The sequence below is a fragment of the Balaenoptera ricei genome, chromosome 11 (assembly GCF_028023285.1).
Source record: "Balaenoptera ricei isolate mBalRic1 chromosome 11, mBalRic1.hap2, whole genome shotgun sequence".
NCBI lineage: Eukaryota > Metazoa > Chordata > Mammalia > Artiodactyla > Balaenopteridae > Balaenoptera > Balaenoptera ricei.
Genome location: NC_082649.1, coordinates 36,226,831 through 36,253,227, shown reverse-complemented (window position 1 = coordinate 36,253,227; position 26,397 = coordinate 36,226,831). Strand labels below are relative to the sequence as shown.

General features: G+C 52.6%; 1 protein-coding gene across 2 annotated transcripts in view; it reads left to right on the top strand.

Annotated features, from left to right (window-relative positions):
• The window catches only part of GLP1R (glucagon like peptide 1 receptor), a 38,512-nt gene extending 12,435 nt beyond the window's left edge, over positions 1–26,077 (top strand). The window contains exons 4-14 of one of the 2 annotated variants that reach the window (XM_059938770.1): positions 4,037–4,155; positions 4,503–4,609; positions 8,651–8,804; positions 9,350–9,509; positions 14,261–14,321; positions 14,859–14,928; positions 15,049–15,137; positions 15,480–15,618; positions 16,522–16,563; positions 20,060–20,282; positions 20,382–26,077. In XM_059938770.1, the coding sequence (XP_059794753.1) occupies positions 4,037–4,155; positions 4,503–4,609; positions 8,651–8,804; positions 9,350–9,509; positions 14,261–14,321; positions 14,859–14,928; positions 15,049–15,137; positions 15,480–15,618; positions 16,522–16,563; positions 20,060–20,227 (1,109 nt within the window). In that variant the 3' untranslated portion in view covers positions 20,228–20,282; positions 20,382–26,077. Of the gene's footprint in view, positions 1–4,036; positions 4,156–4,502; positions 4,610–8,650; positions 8,805–9,349; positions 9,510–14,260; positions 14,322–14,858; positions 14,929–15,048; positions 15,138–15,479; positions 15,619–16,521; positions 16,564–20,059; positions 20,283–20,373 lie in introns of both variants that reach the window. The other variant, XM_059938769.1, reaches the window with a different exon arrangement.
• The last annotated feature ends 320 nt before the right edge of the window (positions 26,078–26,397 follow it).

Here is a 26,397-nt window from a genome sequence, read left to right as displayed (position 1 = left end):
ATTGCACAGAGAGGGTGGGAACAGGTGAGTCAAGGAAGGAAGGTGTTCAAAGGAGATGCCTTGCGTCCACAAGATTTTCTCTGTAAACCAGAAGGCTGGAGTGGCTTCAGAGAGCCTGTTGCCACCCGAGGGCCCTCCAGCAGCCTTGTTTAACCACAAACAGCTGATCTGCTCATTACAAATCATTCCAGTCTCATTAGCTGCACCCTCTCCTGATCCCTACATGTTAGCTTGGTTCTAATTATAGGAGAGTCATAAAATGTTTTAAAAATTGTCTATAACTCACGATTCTTGGAAACTCTGACAGGTGCCTCCCTTGAGCTTTTACAGCAGGCTGGGGTTGCTAGAGGGAAACCGAGGCCCCAGCTTGGCCCTGGAGGAGCTCCGGCTGAGGCGGTGTCCTAAGCTCCAGCCCGCCCCCAGTGAAGGGGTACTCTTTTGAGGAATTGGTGGGGGCGGGGCGGGGGGGTGGCAGCAGGTCTTTCACTGTGACTCTGTTTTGAAGACCAACCAGGTACCAGGCACTTCCCATGCTTTATCTCCTAATCCTCACACCACAGACCTGGGAAGTTATCATGGTTCCCATTTTACAGATGAGGAAGCTGAGACATGGGGAGGTCTGCCCAAGGTCCCATAGGTGGTTGAGGGCAGAACCAGGATTCACCTTGAGTCTGTCGTTCAGAACCCGAGCTCCTTCTCCTAGGCCGTGATGTGATGCGTTGCCCTTCACCCCCACCCCAAGTGGACACCTTCAATTAGAGCCCTGCCTTTGACCCTCATTCCAGCACTCTGGGGAGGGCCTATGACTGCCCCCTTTGAATCTTGGCTTCCCGGCCCAGGAGATGGGGCCCAGGAGTCCGTGCTGGCCATTGCTGTTGCCAGGATGCAGGAGCTAATGGATTCATGAGTGGCTCTCCACAGCCCTGTGTGCCCGCGTCCACGTGGAAGGGCGGCTGTTAGCTTGATTACAGACACCGCTGCGGTTTCCGGGAGGGGAAGTGTTTAATTGGGGGTTTTAGTTCCAGCACCAGGGTCTGACTTAATGAAATATCCCTAGGCCTCCTGGCATGCGGCCGGCTGCTTCCTGGTGTTGACAAGACCAGAACCAAGCCTCTGGCTATGATTTATCAGCAGCACCTGGGCCAGATAAAGCTGGGCTGATAAGCCGGGCTGTGCCCAGACCCACCCCATCTCCAGCCAAGATGGGCACCTGGGGACCACAACCCGGCCAGGAACCAGCCCTGGCTTTTAATATTTGCTGCTAATGAAGGATAATTGACAGGCGCACTCACATAGGCTCACTGAGCTTCGTAGGGACGCAGTGATCTCTTGACACTGTGCCAGTAACACATACATCTGTGCACACATTGCCTCCTTACCCTCCCAGCTTGCCCTGAGCAGAGGGCCCAGGAATGGCAGGGTGCCGGGGGCCCAAACTGGCAAGAGGACCTGCTGGGAGGATGCTGAATGTTGGCAAATCCAAGCCTGGAGGAAGGGCAGATAAATGGCACATGGCCATTGTGGACTGTTAGCAGTGAATTTGGCTGCTGACTTTTGGCCTCTGGAGGCCAAGAGCTGAGGGCTGCAATCTTGATTCTGCCGCTTCCTGGCTGGATGACCTTGGGCAAGTCACTTGGCCTCTCAGAGGCTCAGTTGCTTCATCTGTAAAATGGGATTTGCTGTGCCTACCTTGTAAGGTGGTCGTGATGTTCAAAGGTGTCAGGCATACAGCAGGTGTTCAAAACCTGATATCTGTGAGTGAGCAGCCTGCAGAGAGGGTTCGAAAGGAGCATGTAGGAAGGAAAACATCAATTCGAGTGCCTCCTGAATGCCAGACCCTGTGCCAGCTGTGGCAGGTGGCTGTTACTAGGGTCACACTGCTGTGGGCTGCGTCCTGGGTACATGGCGCTTCGACAGTTTGGGCCCCTTTGCGATGTCCTCTCCCTTCCCCTGGCCCCTCTGCCTCCTCTTTTCTCCCCATTTCCTGCCATCTAAACGGGTTTCCAGAGAAGGTTCTGATATCAGTCTCACTCTCCATAGAGTCAGGCCAGATCCCCATCACTGCTCTGGGGTCATTGACTCCTGAAGTCTGGTTTTGCTCTTACATCAGAAGACTCAACCCCTGGTGAAGAATTCCAAGCATCCACGCAGCAGATAAGAGAGACATTTGGGGGCCCTTCTAGTTGCTTAAATCAGACCTGTTACCTCCCCTTCTCTGCCTTTGTCCTTTCCTGATTTTGTTCATAAATGCGTCAGGGGGCTATTGGGACACTGCTCCTCCCGCTGCCCGAAGTCCCATCATTAGATTTTCAGGCTTTTGTTTCTCTTCCTGGGGAAGTCTCTTAAAATGCAGTTTCTTCTAGAAGCAGTGATGCCACAAGCTGACTCACCCCACAGTATTACCAGATAACTTCTGTCTCCTGAAGCGGGTCAGGGCCTCTGAAAGGGAGTGGAGAAAGGGGAGAGTGAGCCGGGAGCCAGGGACCGGCTCAGGGAGGACAAGGGTCCCACTGACAGGCCCTGCAGGTGCCTGACCGTGCGGGCAGAGAGCTGTCCCTGGCCCCTAGAGTGAAGGTGTCCTGGCATATGGCAGCAGTGGGCGGGCTGATGGTTTGTGAACTGTGAAATACAGCCCCGTCCTAGATGGTGCGTCCGTTCCCGGCCCTGGTGCTGGGGTTGTTGCTGCTGCCGTCAGTCACTCATGCTAATGATTCTCTGCCACAGACCTGTCCTTACTGCTGCCTCTCCACCTGGAAACTTCTGAGCAGCCACTGCCAGCCAGGGCCTCGCGGCTTCTCCGTGCTCCCTCCTTCACGCTGAGCCTTCTTCCCACAGCTGGGAGGCTGGTCTTTAAAATCTTTTGCCCTTTGGAATTTTTAAATCTTTTAAAATTCGTCCTGGCTCCAGCTCCCCTCCTTGATCCCCCTGTGCTAAATCTCTCCCCACTTTTGTCCCCAGTTTCCTGGCCCTGGGGTCAGACTTACATTTCCTCTCAGACACAGGTAATCCCCTGTCCCCTCTTGCGATCTCCCTGCAAACTTGGGGCCACAAGCCACCCCCCTCCCTGGGTGGGTGGAGAGTGAGGCACGGCAGGGTGGTCGCCTCAGCGCCAGGTGCCCAGGCGGGATGTGAGTGGACACAGGGACATCCCACCCCCAGCTCTGCTGGGCCTGTGTTTGATCTCTCTCGGTTTGCATTTATGTTATTCCTTTCTGCACTTTTTGGTTTTTGTTTTCTGTGAGAGTCTTGATTCTCTGAAGCCAGGGACTGTGCTTCCTTCCTCCTTCCGACTGGGAGCTCCTTGAGGCCAGGGGCTGGATGTCTCCCCACTCTCAGACTGGGAGGTCTCCAAGGACAGTCTCCATCTCCAGCTACTTGGAGCTACTTGAAGGGAAGAGCTGGTCTTCCCTCCCCCCACCACTACCCCTTTGAACAGAGGGTCTCTAAGGGCTATGTCTCTGCCATTGACTATGTATTCCTTTTAAATCAGGTGATCTTTGAGAATAGGACTGGGTCTCCTCCATCAGGTTAGAACTTCTTAAGGGTAGGGCTGTGTCTCCCCTCAGACCGAGGCTCCCTGAGGATGGAGCTGGGTCTCCTTCTTTCTCTCAAGAGCCCACTTTGTTCCTGGGGTCTGCTCTGCCCAAGAAGGTGGGGCCTGAGTTCTGTGAATCAGCAGTCTCAGAGGGTGGCTGTGGGTCTGTTGGGGCCACTGCTCGTCAGCACCAAACCTTGTCCGTACCACGATTTGAGGCAGGGGTGTGGAAATGGGCTAGCGTGGTCTCATCTCTATAGCGTGAATTCATCAAGCTGCATTCCAGGGTGGCTGAGAGGAAAGGCTGAGGGTGGGCCAAACAGGCACATGGCAGGAGAGGAAAGCCCGAGTGTGTGTGTGTGTGTGTATGTGTGTGTGAGTGTGTGTGTGTGTGTGTAGAGGGGTCAGTTCTGGGGCAGCTGGGGTGGCCCCCAGGGTGGAGAGGGGTGAGGGGCAGGTGGCCTTGGGCCGAGGCTCAGCTCCTGCGTGTCTCCACCCCAGTGCTGCAGGGTCACGTGTACCGGTTCTGCACCACCGATGGCCTGTGGCTGCACAAGGACAACTCGAGCCTGCCCTGGAGGGACCTGTCTGAGTGCGAGGAGTCCAAGCGAGGGGACCGAGTGAGTTGAGCCGGTGAACTAGTGGGCAGCAGGGTGCCAGCTTCATGGGAGCAGGGACCTGGGCATCTGGCGAGTTGGTCTGTGGCCATCTGCCCATCCCCCTGCCTCTCGGGCTTTGCACACCATGCTTTCTGGACAGAGGTGGTGTGCATTCACCTCTCCGGCCTTGGAACAGGGTCCTAGAAATCCGAGGACCATCACCATAGGTTATTCTCTTTCTTAGTTCCAGGATCCCAGTGGGGCTGAGTTGGGGCCCCACCTCTGCCCCTGTCCTGTGGGAAAGAAGAATGTGGGAGAGGAGGGTTGTGGGCCACCCCTTGTACACTGTGTCCCCCGTGTGCACACAGAACTCCCCGGAGCAGCAGCTCCTGTCCCTTTACATCATCTACACGGTGGGCTACGCACTCTCCTTCTCTGCATTGGTCATCGCCTCAGCCATCCTCCTGGGCTTCAGGTAAGGGGGCTGCTTCAGCCTTACCTGCTGTTCTGTCCCCAAATGGAAGAGGGGGCACCAAGCCGAAGCAGCAATGCAGCAGGTTCCTCTCCTAAGAGATGTCCAGAGAACCCACACCATCTATGTGGTAGACTATGAGGCTGAAAACCCAGGCTACGACACTGTGTACTTAGTCTAATCTGTACTGTGTAAATGTGTGCGTATCATACTGCAAAAAAGGAAAAACAAACACTACACATGCACACACAAAGCACATGCCCCACACCTTAACAGTGGGTGATAGGAGTAGGGGAGGTCCTCTCTGGTGAGCATATGTAACAAATCATCGGGAATTCAGTATGATTTTAGACAAGACCTCAGGGGGTTAGAGATTCTGCTCTCTTTGGAGCTTGTCAGCTCCCATGGAAAATTTCTTTCCTAGGTCTAACCTAGATGAGCCATTCCCTCCAGAGTACCAGGCTCTTCCCATGCCCTCTGCACTGATGGCGGTGGGCCAGGAGGGCTGGGTTCAAGGGCAGGAGGGATTCCGAGGGTAGGGAGCTCAGGACACCAGCCAGCAGGGACAGGAGAGGTGACATTCCTCCTGTGGTCCCCATGGCTTCTGGCACAGTCACGGCTGGGCACACAGTCAGTGCTTAATAAATGCACTCACTGAGAATGTTCTCCCCTTTTATTATGAAATGTTCAGAGATCTGAAAATACAGTGGCTGATACTATGATCACCTGTGCACACACACCATCCAGCCCAAGAACTAAAGCCCACCGCGTGGTTAAGCTTCCCCGAGTAATGCTCCCTCCTCACCAGAGGGAACCCCTGAGGGGCCACTTATAATTCCCACGCACCTCTCTATACTTTTACCACATTTCTAAGTATCTATACAAATATATAGTGTGGGGTTTGCATATTTTAATGGCATGTTGGACATATTCTTCAGCAGTTACTTTTGGCCTGACATTATGTTTTTGTGAGGTTCATTCACATTGATACAGGCAGTTCTGTTTCATTCATTTTAAGTGTCACTCCATTGTATGATATATTACAGTTTATTTATTTGTTATCCTTTTAATGGACATTTGAGGTGTTTCTCTTTTTTTTCTTCTCTGAATTATAAACCTTGCTACAATGAACATTCTTACTCATGACCCCTTGTGCATTTCTCCAGGGGCACATGCCTCTGAGTAGAATTGCCTGGTCTGAATACAGCGTGCTGTTGCAAGTTTATTAGGCGTTGTGAAGTTATTCTCCAAAGTGGTCATGCCAGTTTGCCCTCCTACTGGTAATACATGAGAGTTCCCTTGGCTTCACAGCCTCACCAATATTTCCTATTTTCAGACCTAATTGTTGGTAATCTGAAGTGTGTGAAATATCTCACTATGATTTTAATTTTCATATCACTGATTCCTAGAGAGATCTAGCATACTTTTTATGTTTCATTCTGTGAATTGCTTGTTCATATCCTTTGCTCACTTTTTTATTGGCTTATTTGGCTTTTTTTTTATTTTAGGCATTCCTTGTATATTCTGGATAGTAATCCAGGATATATCCTCTCGGGCTGTGGTTTATTTTTGCACTCGCTTTATGGTGCCTTTTATGCACAGAAGTCCTTAATTTTTATTTATTTATTTATTTATTTATTTATTTATTTATTTATTTATTTATTTATTTTTGGCTGTGTTGGGTCTTCGTTTCTGTGCGAGGGCTTTCTCTAGTTGTGGCAAGCGGGGGCCACTCTTCATCGCGGTGCGCGGGCCTCTCACTATCGCGGCCTCTCTTGTTGCGGAGCACGGGCTCCAGACGCGCAGGCTCAGTAGTTGTGGCTCACGGGCCTAGTTGCTCCGCGGCATGTGGGATCTTCCCAGACCAGGGCTCGAACCCGTGTCCCCTGCATTGCCAGGCAGATTCTCAACCACTGCGCCACCAGGGAAGCCCAGAAGTCCTTAATTTTAATGGAATGAAATATATCAATGTATCTGATTTTATTGATAAACAAAATTTATCAGTAAGTGTTATCAATTGATAAAAATTCATTTTTCCCATTGATAAAAAAACTTTATTGGCTTCCCTGGTGGCGCAGTGGTTAAGAATCTGCCTGCCAATGCAGGGGAACCGGGTTCGAGCCCTGGTGTGGGAAGATGCCACATGCCGCGGAGCAACTTAAGCCCGTGAGCCACAACCAGTGAGCCTGCGCGTCTGGAGCCCGTGCTCCGCAACGGGAGAGGCCGCGACGGTGAGAGGCCCGCGCACCGCGATGAAGAGTGGCCCCCCGCTCTCCGCAACTGGAGAAAAGCCCTCGCACAGAAACGAAGACCCAACACAGCCAAAAGAAATAAATAAAGTTTAAAAACAAAACAAAACAAACACTTTATTAAATTTTTTTCCCAAAGGCCAAATTTCTCTATGGTCTTGTTTAAGAAAGCTTTCCTTATCCCAGGGTCATCAGTTTTGCACATCCCTTGTGGCTGTTTGGTGAACCTGGAATTTATTTTTGTCTGTAGTGACAACAAGAGATTTAGTTTCATTTTCCCACGTACACATATAGTTACTTGCATCAGGACCACTTACTGGCGGCAGTGCCTGCTCTGCCATGCAGCAAGCACCACGTGTGCCAGGCAGCGGGTCTCTGTCACGTGGATTGTTTTCCACTGGCCTAGTTATCTGTGCCTTTGCCTGTGCTATGGTGCCTTAACCACTATAGACTCATCAAAAACCTTGGTTTTCTTGGGACTTCCCTGGCGGTCCAGTGGTTAAGGCTGCACGCCTCCACTGCAGGGGGCATGGGTTCAAACCCTGGTCGGGGAACTAAGATCCTGCATGTCGTGCGGTGTGGCCAAACAATCAAAACAACTTGCTTTTCTTATAGCAAGGGCCCCTACATTGTGGTTCTTTAGGAGTGTCTGGAATATTCTTGGCCCTTGGCTCTTCTGTATAAGTTTTTAAAATTTCCATCAAAAAACTGTTGGAATTTTTATTACAGCTATATTGAATTTATTGGTTATTGTGAAGAGAATAGACATTTTCAAGATAGTCTTTCTATCCATGAATCTGGTGAATCTTCCATTAATTTGCATCTTCTTTAATAATTTTAAGCAAGTTTTGCTGTATTCTCCATAGAAATCGTGCCTTCTTCTGTTAGACTTATTTCTAGGTAGCCAATTAAAAATAGTGCAAATGAATTTTTTAAATTTACTTTTTAATTGTTTATTGCTGATGTACATAAACATACATATCAGCAACCTTACTGAATGAACTCTGATTAGTTCTAATAATTTGTGTGTTGATTCTCTTGGATTTCCTATGAAGATCATCTGTCATCTACAAATGATGACAGTTTTGTGTCTTTATTTCCAATTCTTATGCATTTTTCTCCTTGCCTTCTTACAGTAGCTAGGATCTGTAGTACAAAGTTGAGTAGATGTGATGTAAGTAGATCTTACAGCTAGATAATCCTAATTTTGTTCCTGATTTTAAAGGGAATCTTTCTAAAAATTTTCAGGTAAGAATGATGTTTGCTCCTTGTTTGGCTAGATAGCCCTTGTTGGGTTAAGAAATGCCCTCATATTTCCAGTTTGCTATGTGTTTTTACATGAAAGGATGTTGAAGTTGTATCCAATACTTTTTGAATTCCTGCCATATGCTTAGCCCCACTCTGCCTCTGTAAGGCAGCCTGGAGGCATATTAGACATGGGCTGTCATCAAGAAGCCAAGCAAGTCCCCAGTGGGGAAAGTGGTCCTCACACAAATCATGTGGGTTACACGTGACTTTGTAGAAGAGAAGATGCAGCAGAGAAAAGATAGGGTGTGGACGGGGTTGGGGGTGGCAGTAACCACACAGCTGAAGACTTCATGGCCAGGCAGGATTTGAGTTGGACCCAAAGGATTTTCAAGGTTATGGGGAAGAAGGGCATCCAGAGGAAGAAAGACAGGAGCATGGTCCCAGAGCTGGACACATGCCTGAGGTGTGCTTTGGCCTGAGAACCGGGGGTTGTGGAGCAGAACTGTTGGCCGTTGTGCCAGGGGGGGGGCCCTGCTTTCTCCTGCAGACACCTGCACTGTACCCGGAACTACATCCACCTGAACCTGTTTGCATCCTTCATCCTCCGAGCCCTGTCCGTCTTCGTCAAGGATGCAGCCCTCAAGTGGATGTACAGCACGGCCGCCCAGCAGCACCAGTGGGATGGGCTCCTTTCCTACCAGGTGTGTGGTGTGTCCGTGGAGGGCCTGGGGAGGGGGTGGACAGTCCCTGAAAGTCGGTCTCCCCCACCCCACCCAGGCCTGGTACAAAGAAAGGCAAGAGCTTCCCAGGCCTGGTCCTCAGGGAGCCCCCAGTCTGATGGGAGAGGCTGTCCACCCTGGGGAGCCCCCAGCCTAAGAAGGGAGTCACTGCCCTGCCCTTAGGGAGTTCTGTTTGACTCAGGCGAGTGGTTTTTTGGAGACAGACCTGGGTTTGAATTCCAGGTCTGCCACTTAACTAGCTAATTTTTAGGCAAGTGATTTAACTTCTCTGGACTCCAGTTTTTCTCACCTGTATGGGGATAATATTAGTTTCCTCCATCCAGGATAGTGAGGATCCGACGAGCTAAAGCAGGTCAAGTTCTTAACACCGGCTCCGGCTGGAAGCTGTCAGCTCTGTCATCCTGCCCTCACCACGGCAGGATTGCAGCTGGGGCAGGACTGGGAGCGGGGCCAAAGGAGGCAGGGGCAGAGCTGTTGTCCCCTGGGGACCCTTCCTCTGCCCCCAGGACTCTCTGGGCTGCCGCCTGGTGTTCCTGCTCATGCAGTACTGCGTGGCGGCCAACTACTACTGGCTCCTGGTGGAGGGCGTGTACCTGTACACGCTGCTGGCCCTCTCCGTCTTCTCCGAGCAGCGCATCTTCAGGCTCTACCTGAGCATAGGCTGGGGTAAGGCCAGCTGTCATTCATTTCACTCCCCCGCCCCGACTGAGCATGGTGGGGTGGGAGACCCTGAGCCCTCTTGGAATTGCTGCCTTCAGGCTACCCCAGGAGGCCAACTTGGTACTCAGCACACACTGCTGGGCCAAGGTATGGGGCCCACCGGAGAACCCCCTCCTGGGCACAGGACTCGCTGCCCATGGCGCTGTCAAGCCATTGTCCCCCATCCCCACGCCTTTGCCTGACTCTCCTCCCTTAAAGGAAGCAGAGGCCTTCACCCGATTTTTCCCCACCCCCAAGATTCTTTGGGGATAGAGCCCCACATCCAGTCCTGGGCAACCCAGCCCCTGAGGGAAATGGAGGGTCCTGAGCCTCACGGCGGGGGGGGGGGGTCCCTGGGGGTGCGGGCTGAGGGGCTATGGCTCTGTCACATGATGATGAAGAGGATGGCTCAGAGGAGAGCCGAGTAAAGGCAGGGGGGTCGGCCGGAAGCCAGCTGAGGAAAGGGTGGACCCCGGATGTGCCTGGAGCCCAGCTGGAAATGTTCTAGCCGAAAAAGTCTGCCAAGAACCATTGTGTCTTTTTTTTTGCTGGAACATTTCTGGTTGTGCTTCTGCCTCTCGCCATGTGGGATTCCGATGAGAACAGGGGTAGGATGGGGCAAGAGCTGAGACACCCACCCTAGCAGCCCGTCACCTCCACCCTGTACCCCGGAAACAGATGCAACAGCGCTTCCTCTTGAGGGGCCCACGGGTGCCCACCCAGGATGGAGCCAGGAGCGGGCCCGTCTCTGGTCCTCCCACAGCACAGGACCTGTCTTCCTCCTCCCGCTTGCCACACATTCACTCACTCCTCTTGCCTGCCTCGGGCTGCCCCCTGACCTCTGGGGACTTCCATGCTCCTCCCTTGATGTCCCCTCCTGCCCCTGAGCCTCTGCAAGGCTGTGCCCGGTCCAGCCCGCCCCCTCGGGAAGCTGCCTCGGGTTGCCTGGCCCCTGGCTCTGTGCTCTGTCTGGCCCTCTCGGCCTCCCCGTCCCTGTCCTCACACTTCATCCCTTGTTGCTGACGCTCTTAGGCCACTTCATTCTGTACGGCCCCATTGAGAGTACCTTGAAAGGGGCTTTAACGTGATCAGTGTCCTAACGGCAGGGCCCTATAGACAGAGCAGGCATTGGAACCAGGCCTCCTGACTCCCAGGCCCTGGGCCCCATCGCCTGTCACACAAGGTTCTCTGGGCTGCACTGCATCTCTTTAGCCCCTGAGGGCCTGGCCGAGCAATCTCAGGCCTCTGCACAGGTGGGCAGGTGGGCCTGGCCTCTGCACACAGCTTCCTGCTCCTACCCTTCCTCCCTCCTCCGCCAGGGCCCAGCCCTTCCCTGCTTGGCCTTCCTCCCCTCCCAGGCCTCTTCATCCTGCTAGGGCCGTCAAACAGGCAGTGGGCAGCTGGAGAGCCCTGCAGCTAGCTAGGGGTGGGGGCGGAGTTAGGCCATTGAGGGGAGCCCTGGGGAGGCTGTCCTCAGGGTGGGGGCATGTCTGTCCATTCTGGGAAACAGCATCAGCACTGTAGTGCTGTCACCATGGTGACCTGAGGGCTGGAACAATCAAAGGGATGGTGTGATGTGTGCAGAGGCATGTGGGTGGTTGGTGGAGGGTTTGGGGTGGGGGACGCAGTGTCCTGGAGGTCTCTGAGTAGGAAATGGGAAAGGGGGTGCCAGTCCTTTCCCACCGCTTCACGCCCCAGCTTGGGGCTCAGAGTCTGAGGAGGCAAAAGGGCAGGACCCAGGGGACACCCCTCTTCCCAATCATAACGTCCTTTTCTTGAGGAATTGGGATGGGGAGATACAGAGAGAGACACAGGGACAAAGACAGAAGGACAGAGAGAGAGATTCACAGAGAGCCCAGAACTCTGTTGTGATGTCAAGAGGCTTGGCCCAAGTTGGGATGCTCAGGAAACAACTTCTAGCTTCATATGCAAATGTAAGAATTAAAATTAGGACTCTGACACGTTGGGGGAATCCCCAAAAGCCATGTCAGCTTCTGCTGCCGTCCACGGGTGGCCGGGTGCCCCCATAACCCACCACAAGGAGGCTGCACAGGAGGGAGGCAAGTGATGGACGAGGGAATCATTACTTCTCAGAGCCAGTTCTGTGTGTCTTAGTTCAAGCTTTTTTCTCCAGCCTGTCTTGTTGATTTTCTAAACAGGAGAAGGATGAAGCCAGCAGAGAGTGTGTCATTTTTGCAGGCGGCAGAGCTGTGCCTGCATTTTTATTATTATTATTTTATTTTTGGCTGTGTTGGGTCCTCGTTGCTGCACACAGGCTTTCTCTAGTTGTGGCGAGCGGGGACTACTCTTCGTTGCGGTGCGTGGGCTTCTCGTTGCGGTGGCTTCTCTTGTTGTGGAGCACGGACCCTAGGCGCGCGGGCTTCAGTGGTTGTGGCGTGTGGGCTCAGTAGCTGTGGCTCGTGGGCTCTAGAGCGCAGGCTCAGTAGTTGTGGTGCACGGGCTTAGTTGCTCCGCGGCATGTGGGATCTTCCCGGACCAGGGCTTGAACCCATGTCCCCTGCGTTGGCAGGCGGATTCTTAACCACTGCGCCACCAGGGAAGCCCTGTACCTGCATTTTTAAAGACTGTTAAGGAGATGCTGATGAATGAATGAAGTTCACCAGGTCTGGCTGATAACATGAGTGTGCTCCCCAGTCCTGGAGTGGGGTCTCAGAGAAAGGCCAGCAGGTGCCTGGGGGTATCTAAGATGGAGGTTTCCAGACATGTGGGTGGCTCAGGGTGTTGGCATATTCTTGCCTGGACAGCTTCCCTTCTCTCATTGATACACTGACCCACTCAGGGTCATGCATTCCGTTCTCACTGGGCATCTTCTATGTGTCAGGCTCTGGGCTACGTGCTGGAGCCTTTGGAGGCCATCTGCCTCTTGTCCAGTCTCATGAAGGCCTGTTACTAAAGCATCATGGATGCTGAGAGGTCAGGATTATATAGAAATAAATGGCCAAGGAGAGAGCTATCTGATGACAGCGCTGGTCAGCCGTGAGCCGCTCTGCTTCCCCCAGCTGTCTGCACCATCAAGCACAGTAGCTCCAGGCGAACGAGCTGCTCCGTAGCTGATGTTGAGTGGACATCCATGTGCTGAGGATGTGGGTGATGGTGATGGGAAAGGCAATTAACTGGGTTCTGCCCTGGAAATGTGCTCCTGGGGGAGATCCCTGAAGCCACACATGTATACACATGGACCCCCTACCACCACACACACATCGTGTCCACACACCTTAATATGCACGCTCTTACTAGTCTCAGACACCCACATCTCCATCCCTGAGAGGCACCGATAGAGACAGGCATGGAGAGAGTTGGTGTGGAATGCCATCGAGGGTGGTGGCATTGTGGTACTGTGTTCTAGTCCCACCTGTGTCCTCCTAAGCTGCCTATCCATCTTCTCATCTGTCACACGAGGATGGACAATCCAATTTTAAGTCAACAAACACATACTGAACTCCCAGATGAGATGGGCACTGAGGCTCTGGAGATGAATGAGGCCTTGTCCTCAAGGAACTGGAAACCAGTGTATTAGTTACCTATGCTGCGTAACAGATGACCCCACACTTAGCTGCTTAAGACAACAATTATGTCTCCCAGTTTCTATGGTCAGAATTCTGGGTTCAACTGAGATGTGTGTCTCGGGCTCAGAATCTCTAAGAGAGGTGCAGTTCAGCTGTCAGCCAGGGTAGCTGTCATCACAAGGCTTAACAGTTTAGAGAATCCACTTCCAAGCTCACTGTCGAGGTTGTTGGCAGGAAGCTCAGGTCCAGGCTGGCTGTTGGCTGGAGGCCTCCATCCCTCACCACAGGGGGCTCTCTGAGTGCCCTCATGACACAGCAACTGGTGTCCCCCAGGGCAAGTGATCAAATTAAGAGAGAAAGAGCCCAAGACATACCTTTTATAACCTTTGAAGACCGTCTTTTATAGCCTAATCTCAGAAGTGACATGCCATCACTTCTGCTGTACGTTATTGGTCACACTGACCAATCTGGATACAGTGTGGACCGCACCTGGGTGGGAATACCAGGGGTGGGGTGGTTGGAGGCCATCCTAGAGGGTGCCCACCACACCATGCAGCCTCAGCCATGCGGGCGGTGTTGTGGTAGCTGTTGTTACTGTGGCCACTGTGCAGTCAGTTGTGGTGTCAGCGTCAAGGACAGGGCTCCTGTCCAGGCTTCCGCCCAGCCACGTGCAGGGGCGTGGGGGTAGGGGCAGGTGCCTGGAGGGGCTTCAGTGCCCAGAGGAATTGACTGAGATGGGCAGGTGGGCCGATGCAGGGGTGGGTGGCATCAGAGAGTTGGCCTGTTCCCGCCTCGTCCAGCATGTCCTCCCTACCCCACTCTTTGGCCCCGTCTCTCGCTACTTGGGTGTCTTTGTCCTTGTGTCTCAGCCAGGACCCTGGGGGCCAGCCCTGACAGTGTGCCTGGCCCACGGCAGGGGGAGGGCTGTGAGGACTGTGACGTAGCCCCAGTGTGGTGGGGACCTGTAAGGAAGAGTCTGGGGAGTTGGGGTGGGTGGTTCCTGCCGCCTCTTCTCCGAAGCACCCAGACCAGCCTAGTTCCATACCTGCCAGAAAGCGTGGCTTGGGGCCAGGCAAGGAGAGGGGCTGGAGGCGGGAGAGGCCCTGGTAGGAGAGGCCTCTGGGTGTGCCTAGCGGTGGCTCTGGCCTGCCAGCCCCTCTCCCCCCTCTCTCTTTCCCTCTCTCCTCTTAGGTGTTCCCCTGCTGTTTGTTATCCCCTGGGGCATTGTCAAGTACCTCTATGAGGACGAGGGGTGAGTGTCCTTCCTGCTCTACGGGGGTGAGGGGTATGCTGAGGTCCCTGTCCTCAAACCCCATGGGTTTCCTTGGCCCCCGGCGTGTGCAGCTGCTGCCTGTTGGGAGGGTAAACTGAGGGACCAGGAGCTAAATTTATGAATTTAGTTCTCTAGTCCCCCTCCCTCCCCCTCCCCGGATTGTATGATGACGAGAGTGCTGGGTCTGTGGGGTACATGGTACCCCCTTGCAGGTTCTTCTGTAATAACTGTGAGTGAAACGTTTCTGCTATTTTGTGTTTGATGCTGAGTACACACACGAGTGTGACTGTAGGTTAATGAAGGGGCTGTGCGTATCTCTGTGTGTGAATGTGTATTCAGGACTCTGTGTGTGTGTGAGTCCTGGGACTGGTTGCTGGGTAGCTCCTAATGGCAGTGTTTGTGTGGGTCTGTGTGTGTCACTTTGCATGCCCACGTGTCTTTGTGTGCCCTGTGCCTGCACTGGGAGCTGGGGGCTCTGTGTGTCCCACCGGGTGCCCGTGTGTCTCTCCTCTCCAGCTGCTGGACCAGGAACTCCAACATGAATTACTGGCTCATCATCCGGCTGCCCATTCTCTTTGCCATCGGGGTGAGTGACGCTGTGGGGTGGGAGTGGGAGCTGCTGTGGGCCCGGGTGGCACTGGGCGGAGGAGCGGGGAGAGAGGGTGTCTTGAGAGGGCCTCCAGCCGCCCTTCCCTCTGCCCTGCAGGTGAACTTCCTCATCTTTGTCCGGGTTATCTGCATTGTGGTGTCCAAACTGAAGGCCAATCTCATGTGCAAGACAGACACCAAATGCAGGTGACGTAACTGAGCTGCCTTCGCTGGGCACCCTCAGCCCTTCCTTCCGGCAGAGTCAGAGGTCCTGGGGTGCTGAGCTTGGATCCCTACGTGATCTTTCTTCCTCCACCCAGGCCTGGCCTGGGACCCCAAGCCTTGCCCTCACCCCTGTACCTGGGCAGCTCCTGGGCTTCTGGGGGTCTCCACCTCTACTTCCTCCCCTCCAGGCAGCCTGTCCCAGGGTATTCGGTGGGGGAGTATGTCTGTGACCGAGATACCAGGGCTTGGCGGGGGTTGGGGGCACGGAACAGGGAGAAGAGTCCACGGGAGAGGTCCAGAATGCCACCTCCACCCTGCCCCCAGGCTGGCCAAGTCCACGCTGACCCTCATCCCCCTGCTGGGGACCCACGAGGTCATCTTCGCCTTCGTGATGGACGAGCACGCCCGGGGGATGCTGCGTTTCATCAAGCTGTTCACAGAGCTCTCCTTCACCTCCTTCCAGGTGACCGCCTCCCTCGAGCAGTCCCAGGGTGGGGATGGGGCGGGGACCAGCCTGTATCATGCAGATAGGCAGCCTGAGGCCTGGGGGGAAAGTGGCCCTTACCCAAGTTATGTGGTTGGAGCAGAGCCAGAGTCCCCAGGTATGCCGACACCCGGGACAGTCTTCTGTATGAGCACATTGGACAGGAAGTCTTCCCGGATGTCGCCGAGGGCACCCAGCCTGGCATGGCAACTGCTGTCCACTGGGCTGCTAGCTGGCGGCGGGTACCCTGCCAGGTGTTTGCATACACTGTGCAGCTAATCCTTGCAGAATCCCAGGTGTGCAGGATTATCCCATTTTCCAAAGGAGGAAACTGAGGCTCAGAGATGTTAAAATGAGATTTTCCAGGTCACATAGTTTCCAAAGCCAAGAATTGAGCCTCTCCACTAGTATTAGATGATGCTGAGGGGGTGTGAATGTCAGTGGGGGTGTAGGAATGTAAGAAACTGGCCCCAGCTCCTCAAATGTCTTATGGGATGGCCACGAGCACGTGGGTCCATGCGTGTGCACTTACACACATGTGCACACACACAAATAGATCACAGGCCTGGAGCACTGGGGCTCCTGAGTGAACAAATAGGGCCAGGCAGGGAAAATTCCGTGTGGTCAGAGATGTACTTTCTCAGCTCAGGCCTCCTCCAGGAGCGGGTGGTTGAAGAACTTCCGCAGTTTCTGAGCAAGGGGTCTTCTCATTCCTCCAGAAAGGAGAGGAGAAGGAACCCACCGTCCCCATTTCTGGGCCTGGCTGGGCTGCCCAGTCTAAGGAGGGGGATGTTGGGGCAGAGCCCCAAGGAGCTTCAGACTAGGCCTGCCTGCCGGGCGCCTCCCTCCCCTTCCTCCTGCTGACACGACTCTTGCTTCCAGGGGCTGATGGTGGCCATCTTGTACTGCTTTGTCAACAATGAGGTAAGGCCTGCGGAGGGACGTGGAGCCCTGGTGGGCTGCTACCATTGGCCGTCCTGTGGTTGTGCAGTGGGGTTGTTCAGTCTTTTCAGCTGAAATCCCTACTCACCCCACTGAGGCACTGGAGTGGAGGAGGCATCTTGTCCCTGTATGGTTTCCTGTGCCTGGGTCTCTCCATCCCTCTCTCTCTCTCTCACACACACACACACACACACACATACATATGCAGGATGCCCTAACCATCTATGAACTTGGGGAAGACCCAGCCTCATGTTAAGGGGGTCTTGAGTGAACCAGTGGTGGTGACTGTTACAAGTCACATGCTTGGGGCTTTAAAAATCACCATCTCATTTACTTGTCCCTGCCTCCCCGCAAAAAATACCCCTGCTAAAATTCTGGTGTCGATATTCTCATTTCTCACACATGAGAACGTTGAAGATCAGAGAGTCAGAGACACGCCCCAGGTTTGGCCTGGAAACAGTGCAGAGTCAGGATTGAAATGAATTCTGACTGGAAGGAGAAAGCTCCCTTCTGTGCGTGCAGGCAAGGACCCTGTCCACCACGGGAAAGGGATGCGTGCCTCCCGTGGCTTCCTGGTGGCTGGGGTCGGGGTCGGGGGTTCTTGCTGAGCAGATCCCCAGCTGGCCTCTCCCCTCGGGCTCTCCCAGGAGACCCCGCTCGGAGCGCCCAGAGAGCCTGCCTTGTTCAGGCGCATCGCCCGGTTCCTTTCAACCCTCCGCAGACGCCCTGGCTCCTCCAGGCCCACGGACAGACGTGTCACCATCACTGGGTCACAAAAACACACGTGGCTCCTGGGCTGAGACCTCTGTCCATAAGAGCTGTTCTCCAGACCCAGGGTTGCCTTGGCAATGCCGGGTACTTGTGACCCAAGGAGAAAAGATGGCCCTGGCATTGGTCCTGCGTGGCTGCCAAGGCCTGCGCCAGCTGCCAGTGGGCGGGGAGTGGGCACAGGGGAGAGGAGGCCTGGGGGTGGCTTTGCTGTGGCTCTTGTGACTCAGGAGCCTGAGTGCTGGTCCTGAGTTCTGCTCCTACCCGGCTGTGTGACTGGGGCAGTCACTGCTTCTCTCCCCTAGTATAAATGCAGGTGAATGAGCTTTACCAACTCAGCCCAAATCCCAGAGCCTGGCGTGGTGCCCGGCCCGAGGACATCAGAGGCAGGAATGAGGGTACACTGAGGGTGAGGAGGCATGCTGACGGGAGTGCTAGGACAGGGGTCCAGGATTCATGTTGTCGTCTTTGTTGTTTCACTGTGAGAGCTCAGTTTAATAGAAGAAACCCAATGTCAGGTGCTCGTTTAGTTAGTCATTTATTCATTTGGCTCATTTAAAAAAACACGTATCGGGAGTACCTGATGTATGCTGGGCACTGTGCGAGGTCCAGGAAGGAAGGTGGGGTCCCGGCCCTCGTGGTGCACCTTCCAAGTTGCGGGGGGCGGGGGCGGGAGACACGGCCAGAAACAAGCGTGGCCTAGAGTCATGGGCGGGGACTTCCCTGGCGGTCCAGTGGTTAAGACTCCGTGCTTCCAGCGCAAGGTGTGTGGGTTCGATCCCTGTTCAGGGAGCTAAGATCCCACCCGCCGCAGGGCGTGGCCAAAAAAAAAGTTAAAAAAAAAGAGTCATGAACGGCAGGAGACCAAGGGTTAGGACACCGGCTTTGGAGTCAGCCCAGATCTAGGTTCAGGTCCTGGCTGAGATTGGGAGAAATACTTAAATCTCTGCACCTCAGCTTCCTTACCTTTAAGCAGGGACTAACAGGAGCTGCCTCACAGTGTTGCTGTGAAAGTTAATAATCTATGGAGAGTGCTGGGCATATAGTAAGCGTCCCGTGAATGATGGTTTCTAATGACAATTGTCATTACGGGGGCCACAGCAGAGGTTCAGGAAAAGTGCTGAGGGAGAGGGAGGCGGAAGGCGACACAGTCCTGGTCCTGTCCGACTTCTTGCTGGTATCCGTGAGACCTCTCCTGTCCCCGAGGTGGCTTCCCATGGGTGTGCCTCAGTTTACCGTCTCTCTCCCCGCCTCCCCAGTTAAGGGCTGTGCCACAAGACTGGCCTGCCTGCTGCTGCACAGGCAGAGGCCGCCACTGGCCTCGGGTATCCTCACCCCAGCTGGCAACACACGCGTCACACACTCAGCCGGGTATCGAACTGGCACCGAGCAGGGGGGACCATGGGTGGTGTCTGCTCAGCCTCCCTCCCTCACCCAAGCCTGGGCTCGGTGACGCTGGCCGGGATACTGGGGCCATCCTGGCAGGCAGGCTCTGGGCCATCTCAGCTTCACTCAGTTCAGAGAAGGTTCTTTTAAGGAATGGCATGCGGCCAAACCAGGCACCCTGCTGGGCTTAGCTAGATGGATGGCATCCCTGCAGGAAGAGAAGCGGGGTGTTTGCACAGGGACTGATGGGGCGTTGGCAGTGAGCCTCTTACCCACAGCTGCTGACAGCTGGCCGTCCTGGTGGCTGGGGCCTGAGAGGGAGAGCCCAGGCCCCAGATATCCTGATGTGGAGAGGCCTGGTGGCAAGGCGGCGGGGGGGCATCAGAGAAGCTCTGGAAAGCAAACATAAGGGCACATCCCCTCACAGGGCACTCCAGATGCCCTGGGCTGGCTGTGCAGGTTCCAGCAGCCTGTCTGGGGGACCAGAATCATGGGCCATCACAAGGAACCACGGCATTGCCACAAGCCCTCAAGTGACTTGGGCTCTGCAGCGTTACTTGGATTTGTATCCTTCTCCTCCCACAACCTGGTCCCCAAGCATCAGCTCTCTTGAGAAGGCTTTTCCTGATGGGGAGGCTGAGCCCAGCACAGCAGGGATTCTGGTTGGTTGAACTCACCTGGGCTGCACCCACCATGGGTTGGGACCGGTTCCTGGATGGTATTAGTTCAAATCCAGGCTGAGAAGCCCTTGTCCACAGCCCCCTCTTCACTGCCGCTACTAGTCCCAGCCTCATTCTCCCCGTCTCCTCTTCCTCCCCCACGAGGCACTGGGGCCTGGATACAAGCCCTCGGGGAGTTTAGAAGGGTCTGGTGTGGACACCATGAGGGGCAGGGAGGGCTGTCCCTATTCTCAGTCATCCAAGCTGAAATCGGCAGAGTGCTTGCTCTGAAGTCAGATTCTCTCTTTTCCTTTTCTTCTCTCTCCCATCTTCTGTCTCCCCGCATCTCTCTGTCACTCCTTCTTTTCCGTTAAATAATACTGTGATGGATTGTAAAAGGTACTTAGCTGAGTCACAGAGTTTAGAGATGGAAGAGACCAATTAGATCATCAAGGCTGGCTCTTTCCCGAGAAGAAGCAGAAAATAGGAGGCAACAATAAACAATTTTATTGGGATATTAATTTAGGCGCCCGGAGGCCTTGACTTGTGTCTCTTAATATAATGCGGTGGATTTTTTTCCCTTCCCTACTAATGTAATAATGGGGCCGTGTTGTGGGCAGTTGGTTTGCATGATGGCTTTTGCTTCCCTCCTTCTCCCACGGAAGGTCCAGATGGAGTTTCGGAAGAGCTGGGAGCGCTGGCGGCTCGAGCACCTGCACATCCAGAGGGACAGCAGCATGAAGCCCTTCAAGTGTCCCACCAGCAGCCTGAGCTGTGAGGGCACAGTGGGCAGCAGTGTGTACGCAGCCTCCTGCCAGGCCTCCTGCAGCTAAGACTCCAGCACCTGCCCTCCCTGTGGTCCCGCCGCCGGCTGGGCGGCCATCCCAGGTGGGAGAGACCCTCCCGGGGAACGGGGGAAGGGGGTGCAGGGGGAGCTACACATGCACACACACATACTTCCCTGCTTTCCCTCCCTAAGCCCATCAGACAGGGAAATGGGCATTGCCTCCTGGGACCTGTGGACACATTTTCTCCGAGGAGAAGCGGCCTGTTAATTTGATCACTGTGGCAGGCGGAGAAGAAAAAGTGATTGCTGCTGAAACGAGGAGGATTTCTTCCTGTTAAGTCACAAGGCCCCTGGGGTTCCCCCGGACTCAAACTCAAGGTCAATGGCTTATTAGCGGGACTGGGGCTTGTAAGAGGACGCGGCTCTGAAGGAGGCGGATGCAACCTCAGCCAAGCACGGAACTTGGGTAACGCCAGCCACCCCCGACCTGCCTCCTCGTTAAGGGAGCCTGGGCACATGTCCAGGTTGCTCGTTTCCCTCATCTGGGCCCTCATCTCACCATCCACTGCCCCACCGGGTGGTGTTGAGAATGAACATTGAGAAGGTGCCTGAAAGTTTTCCTTTCTGGTCCTTCCTTCTTCCCTGGATATTTGAGTTGCCTTGATGCCTGCGCCCACCACGCCCAGGGAACCAAGGCGGGCCCGCCACCCAGGAGTCCAGCCCTGGGTATGAGCTCTGAATTCTATTCTAGAGACGCTCAGGAATCCTGTGGGGCTCATCTAGGGAACTTCGGGAATGTCCATGCTGGGGGTGTAGACTACTTGCTACTGTTGGGAACCCGGAAGGCAGAGAGAGATTGCCTCCACCTCTCCATGGACGTGCTTTTTACTTGTGAACAGATTATGTATCTTGCATGGGTGTTTGGGTGCGCCCTCTTAACTTTAGGGGATGTGACCAAGAAGAGACTCTTCTGGGGACTTTACCAGTCCCCACTGTGACTGTGGAGGCGGGCTTCCCCTGCCCTTTGAAATTCCCCCACTTGGGAGCTTGTATGTACTTTGCTCATTTTTCTCTATTGCTGTGAATAGTCTGTATGTGCAAATGTGCAACTCTGATTTCTCCCACTACATACTAAATCACTAAGTACTAAGTCACTGTGGTGGCTTTGATGTTGCTTGGGGTTGTGGGGTAGATATTGATTTGACTCATCCATGCTTTGAGCTACTGAATGTTTGCCCTGCCTCCAGCCTCATCCCATAAATAATGAGCATCAGAGAGGCTAGAGGGGGAGAACCTAGCAATCCTGCCCCAACCACAGGGGAAAAGCAGACATGTAGCACCACTGCAGAGACCGAGACAAAAGGGGAACAGCCATACCGCAGAGGCTGGCAATTGAGTTCATGGATGTGGAACTCAGAGCAGAAGAGAACTCTTGGGAGTCCAGACCTTCTGGGAGGGCAGAGGGAGACTCTCTGGATGAATTCCTTTATGAATTGATCTTTCCCTCCTCCTTTTTGAGTGGCGGGGACCCTCCCCCAAAGCCTTGTGCCAGACGCATTCTCCTCTGCCCCTCAGAGAGGCCTGTGATGTGCAGGGAAAATAATAATGGGACGTAAAACACATCAAGCAGAAAATTTCTTATACTCCAGCTTCAGTGAAGTGTTGTGTCTATGTTAATAGGGAAGTGGAACCTCAGGCTAAAGAAAGAAAGGATTTGTGCAGACTGCCTCCTTGACTGAGAAAATGTAGACAGGTGGGGGCAGGGAGAGTCCTGCTTCCCCAGAATAAGGGCAAACTCCCTGATAGGCATCTCGCATTTGCTTTTCTCTTCGGAGTGGCGAGTGGCGGGGGGTGGGGAGAAAAGTGCTGGTGGGTTGATTGGGGGGACTACAGCTCTGGAGCAAGTGTTCCCATTTTGGATAAACTGAAGACATTTGAGAATCATTAATACGCTACACAGCAACAAAGAAAGAGACCGATTGATATTATCTTCAAGAAATAAATTTTTGAGGGCAAGAATTGTGGGGAGAAAGTACTTAGTTAGGCGCTTGGGACGCTCAGACCATTTGGTTTACACTGTAAGTTCTTTTTCCAATTGGTACTGATTCCTGGTTTCAGAATGCTCATCACACCCCCCTGCCCCAAGCCTTTTAACACCGAGGAACGGTTTCCTTATCAGATACATACCAGATGCTGAATTGAAGAAATATTTTCTTTGCTCCAAGACCTGCACTATTAATATTCATTTGAGTGGCAGTGCACTCCCTCCAAGGCTATTCCCAAACTCTCCTAAGCTAAATACAGCACTCTAACAGATCTGGGAACTATCGAATGCAATGTACTCAGAAATTCCACTAGCTGTTTCCATGCCTGGTGCCATAAGTCTGGAGCTTGCTGAGAACACTCCTGCTTGCCTCTGTCCTGGGGGTACTATCACTGACCAGCAGGATGAGGTGTTTTGTGAGTTGTGCAGTCAGGTCGCATTACTGTCATGAAGAGAGGCTGAGTTCAGCACTCTGGCCAGCTCCCCCTGAACTTGCAAGGGGCTTAAATCATGTCAACTCATCTTTTCATATGAATCGTTGGAGCCACTAAATCACAGAACTGAGAAAAACCACTTACAATGCAAAGTTGCCTTCCCTTTAAAACAACTTTCCTGATTTGCAGGCCTGGTTTGCAATTGCCTCAATGCAATTTATGCTGAAGACTACAGCAGTGGAATTCTCAAGAGACTCAGAGCGGGGAAAGATCTTGGAGATCTCTCTGCTCTGGTCTAGAGAATTGAGGAGGGTAGCTTGCAGAGGGGATCTGCCCAAGGTCACAGTGCTAGATGGTGGCTGAGCTGGGCTAGGACCCAGGCCAACTTCCACCTCCCAGTCCAGTGAAGCCTCTGGAAAGGACAGGTGAAAAATATAAATGGCCATTCAAGACACTCTAAATGAAAGTTGGCAGTGTTATCTGGAGTTTCAGTTAAAGAGAAAACACAGCAGCAGAAATAGACAAATCAGATGGCACAGGTGCCATCTCCTCAATGATTTATACTGCTGAGAAGAGGGGGAGGGTGTGCTTTACTACCTACTCTAGTACCTCATTCATCCTTGTCTTAAAGTTAAGAAATGAAATGCATCAGAGCACATGTATACATAGAAACAGCAAGTGAGCTTTTTTTTAAACATCTTTATTGAGGTATAATTGCTTTACAATGTTGTGTTAGTTGCTGCTGTATAACGAAGTGAATCAGCTACATATATATATATATATATATATATATATATCCCCATATCCCTCCCTCTTGCATCTCCCTCCCACCCTCCCTATCCCACCCCTCTAGGTGGTCACAAAGCACCGAGCTGATCTCCCTGTGCTACGCAATATAAATGAACATTGTGGTACATGAGTTTTTTTTTTTTTTTTACATGACTATTTTTGAATTATGGTTTTCTCAGGGTATGTGCCCAGCAGTGGGATTGCTGGGTCATGTGGTAGTTCTGTTTTTAGTTTTAAGGAACCTCCATACTGTTCTCCATAGTGGCTGTATCAATTTACATTCCCACCAACAGTGCAAGAGGGTTCCCTTTTCTCCACACCCTCTCCAGCATTTATTGTTTGTAGATTTTTTGATGATGGCCATTCTGACCAGTGTGAGGTGATACCTCATTGTAGTTTTGATTTGCATTTCTCTAATGATTAGTGATGTTGAGCATCCTTTCCTATGTTTGTTGGCAATCTGTATATCTTCTTGGCAGAAATGTCTATTTAGGTCTTCTGCCCATTTTTGGATTGGGTTGTTTGTTTTTTTGATATTGAGCTGCCTGAGCTGCTTGTATATTTTGGAGATTAATCCAGGTGAGCCATTTTTGATAGCAAATCCAGCACTCTTTTAATGGGTTGGCTTAATGTTTTTCTGATGCATCTGTGCTTGTTTGAGAAGTTGTACTGATAGCCACACATAGTGGACAAAAAGAACCTAAAAACCTGACCCTCTTCTTTGCCTCTCTAGTACTCCCTGAAGTTGAAGAAGACTAGCAAACTGGGCAACTTTAGCCTAGCAAAGATGGCACAGCCACCACGGAGGGCAAACACAGTCAGTTCACACCCACGTCCCAAAAGGCTTGGTCCCCTCATCGGTGTGGGCCATGTTTCAGCAGCTGCTGTCCCCATTCCCTCCTGTTTCTTCCAGAAGCAAAGAACAGTGTGTGTGTGTGTGTGTGTGTGTGTGTTGTCCTGTGCATAGCAGCATAAAGTTAGGAGATGATGAATCCAGAATCATCCCACCCACTGTGAAGGTCAGGGGGCCGCACAGCCTGGGGCAAGGATGGGTGGGAGCCTGAACGATAGATGCTTCCTCTCCATGCGCAGACAGGGCTCCCATTATTGCTAATGCCTGCGACGTGCTCAGGGAAGGCAAGATATACTCCAAAGGGTTATTTTCCCTCCACTGAATTGATTATAATCTACAGTGCTGACCCTGCTTTTGGCTCCAAAGAGCCAAACTCTGTAAAAAATATGTCAGCTTACTCTGCTAAGACAGCTATGTGAATGACATGCTAAAACTCAACAGAAACCAAATTAGTATCAACTCTTTTTTTTCCTTTTCACGGCTGCAGCGAATTTTCTTGGGGGGGAAAAAAATGACCCAGTGTGAGAAACTCCTGCAAACAACGTCACCTTGTCCCTACAGTGTTACCTGCTGGCTCAAACCAGCTCTCCTGCCCCATGCCGAGGGCCATATCAAGGAAGCGTTGTTAAGCAGTATAATTGCAAACACTTAAAGCCACAGTGTGTCCACAGTATCTATAATTATTTCTGCTCTGTGGATACAGATTGGCAGGAAGCAGATAAGCATAATCATTTTCCAATTAACTCCCCAAAGTCTTTTGGACTTGGCCTATATCTGAATCTGTCAGAGGAGAGAGTTTTCTCTCTCCCCCTTCTCCCATTCCAACCAGTTTTTCCCCTGAGGCATCCGACCTCCTCCCCAGCCCCACATTTACCCCCTCTCACCTCCCATCCCTGAGGTGAGCTTCCCACACTTCTCCCCCGGCTGCCTCAGTAAGAGGTGACCCTGCCAGCTGTGCTGGGAATGCCGTGCTCTCGGCTGTGACCAATTTCGGGGTGCAGCTGAGAGTGAGGCGTTGCCAGGGCTGAAGTGATGCCCCACATCCCACACTCCTGCAGTGAGGAGCATTGCAGCCAGCAGCGTGGATCCTAACTTACATTGGGGTTATGCAACCTTTCGGATGGGGCCTGTCAAAACTATCAGTCGTCAGTCAGCCCCAACAATCTAGCGTGACTAATTATCTCTGTGTCAGAGCAATCCAGGAGAAGAAAAACATATATAAATGAGAGTGTTTGGATTTGGTGGGAAAAAAAGAGCTCCCAGCAAAGTTTGGAACATATAACAAGTTAGGGTCTAGGCTTTTCTGCAAGGGGAACCAGTGGGGGTGGTCAGGAAGGGGCAAGATTCGCAGCAGACAGACAGACAGACAGCGCTGGATCTTGCCAAATGGTTCACGCTTTACTTCCAAATCTGCAGTTCCTCTAAGCTCCTCCCACTAAAAATAATCACACCCTCAGAGCAGATAAACTGGAACATTAGTTTTGGAGGGGGGTTGATGCAGAGCTTAGATGCACCAAGAGAGATGTGAGCCAAGCTCTCAGGAGGGACAAAGCTGAATTTTATCTTCAGTGCTCTCGGGGGATGTCTGCGCTTCATGAATGTTTAAACAAGATAATCTTCATGTGATTTCTTAATGTATAAATTCATGTAAAATATGACCTGCGTCTATAGGTAGCAAATGTGTATGGTGTATAATTCCTTGTACAGATGTGAATGGATTCAGGCTTTCTCCTAATTTGCCTTGTAAGTCAAATAAAAGCCTGTCGTTACTGTGTCTCTCCTGCCCTTCCTTGGGAGGAGGAGGTTTTCCGCAGTGTTGGCCCAGGTGACTCATGGTGCGGCGGGAAAACACAAAAGATGCCGTTTCCAGCCCAAGGTGGGGAAGAATCCTTGCTCATTACTCATATCGTCATTTTCATCTTCAAAGCACTTACCAAGTACTAATTTATCCATCGCAGCCTTTGTGCAGGGACCGCACTGTCATTTAATTAGGGAAGTCGGGTGGTCGAGTGGCTTACACAATGACTGAAAGCCATATGGATGGGTATTTAATTCCACTCATTCATTTGATCTCCTGTCTAAATGAACTCAGTCCA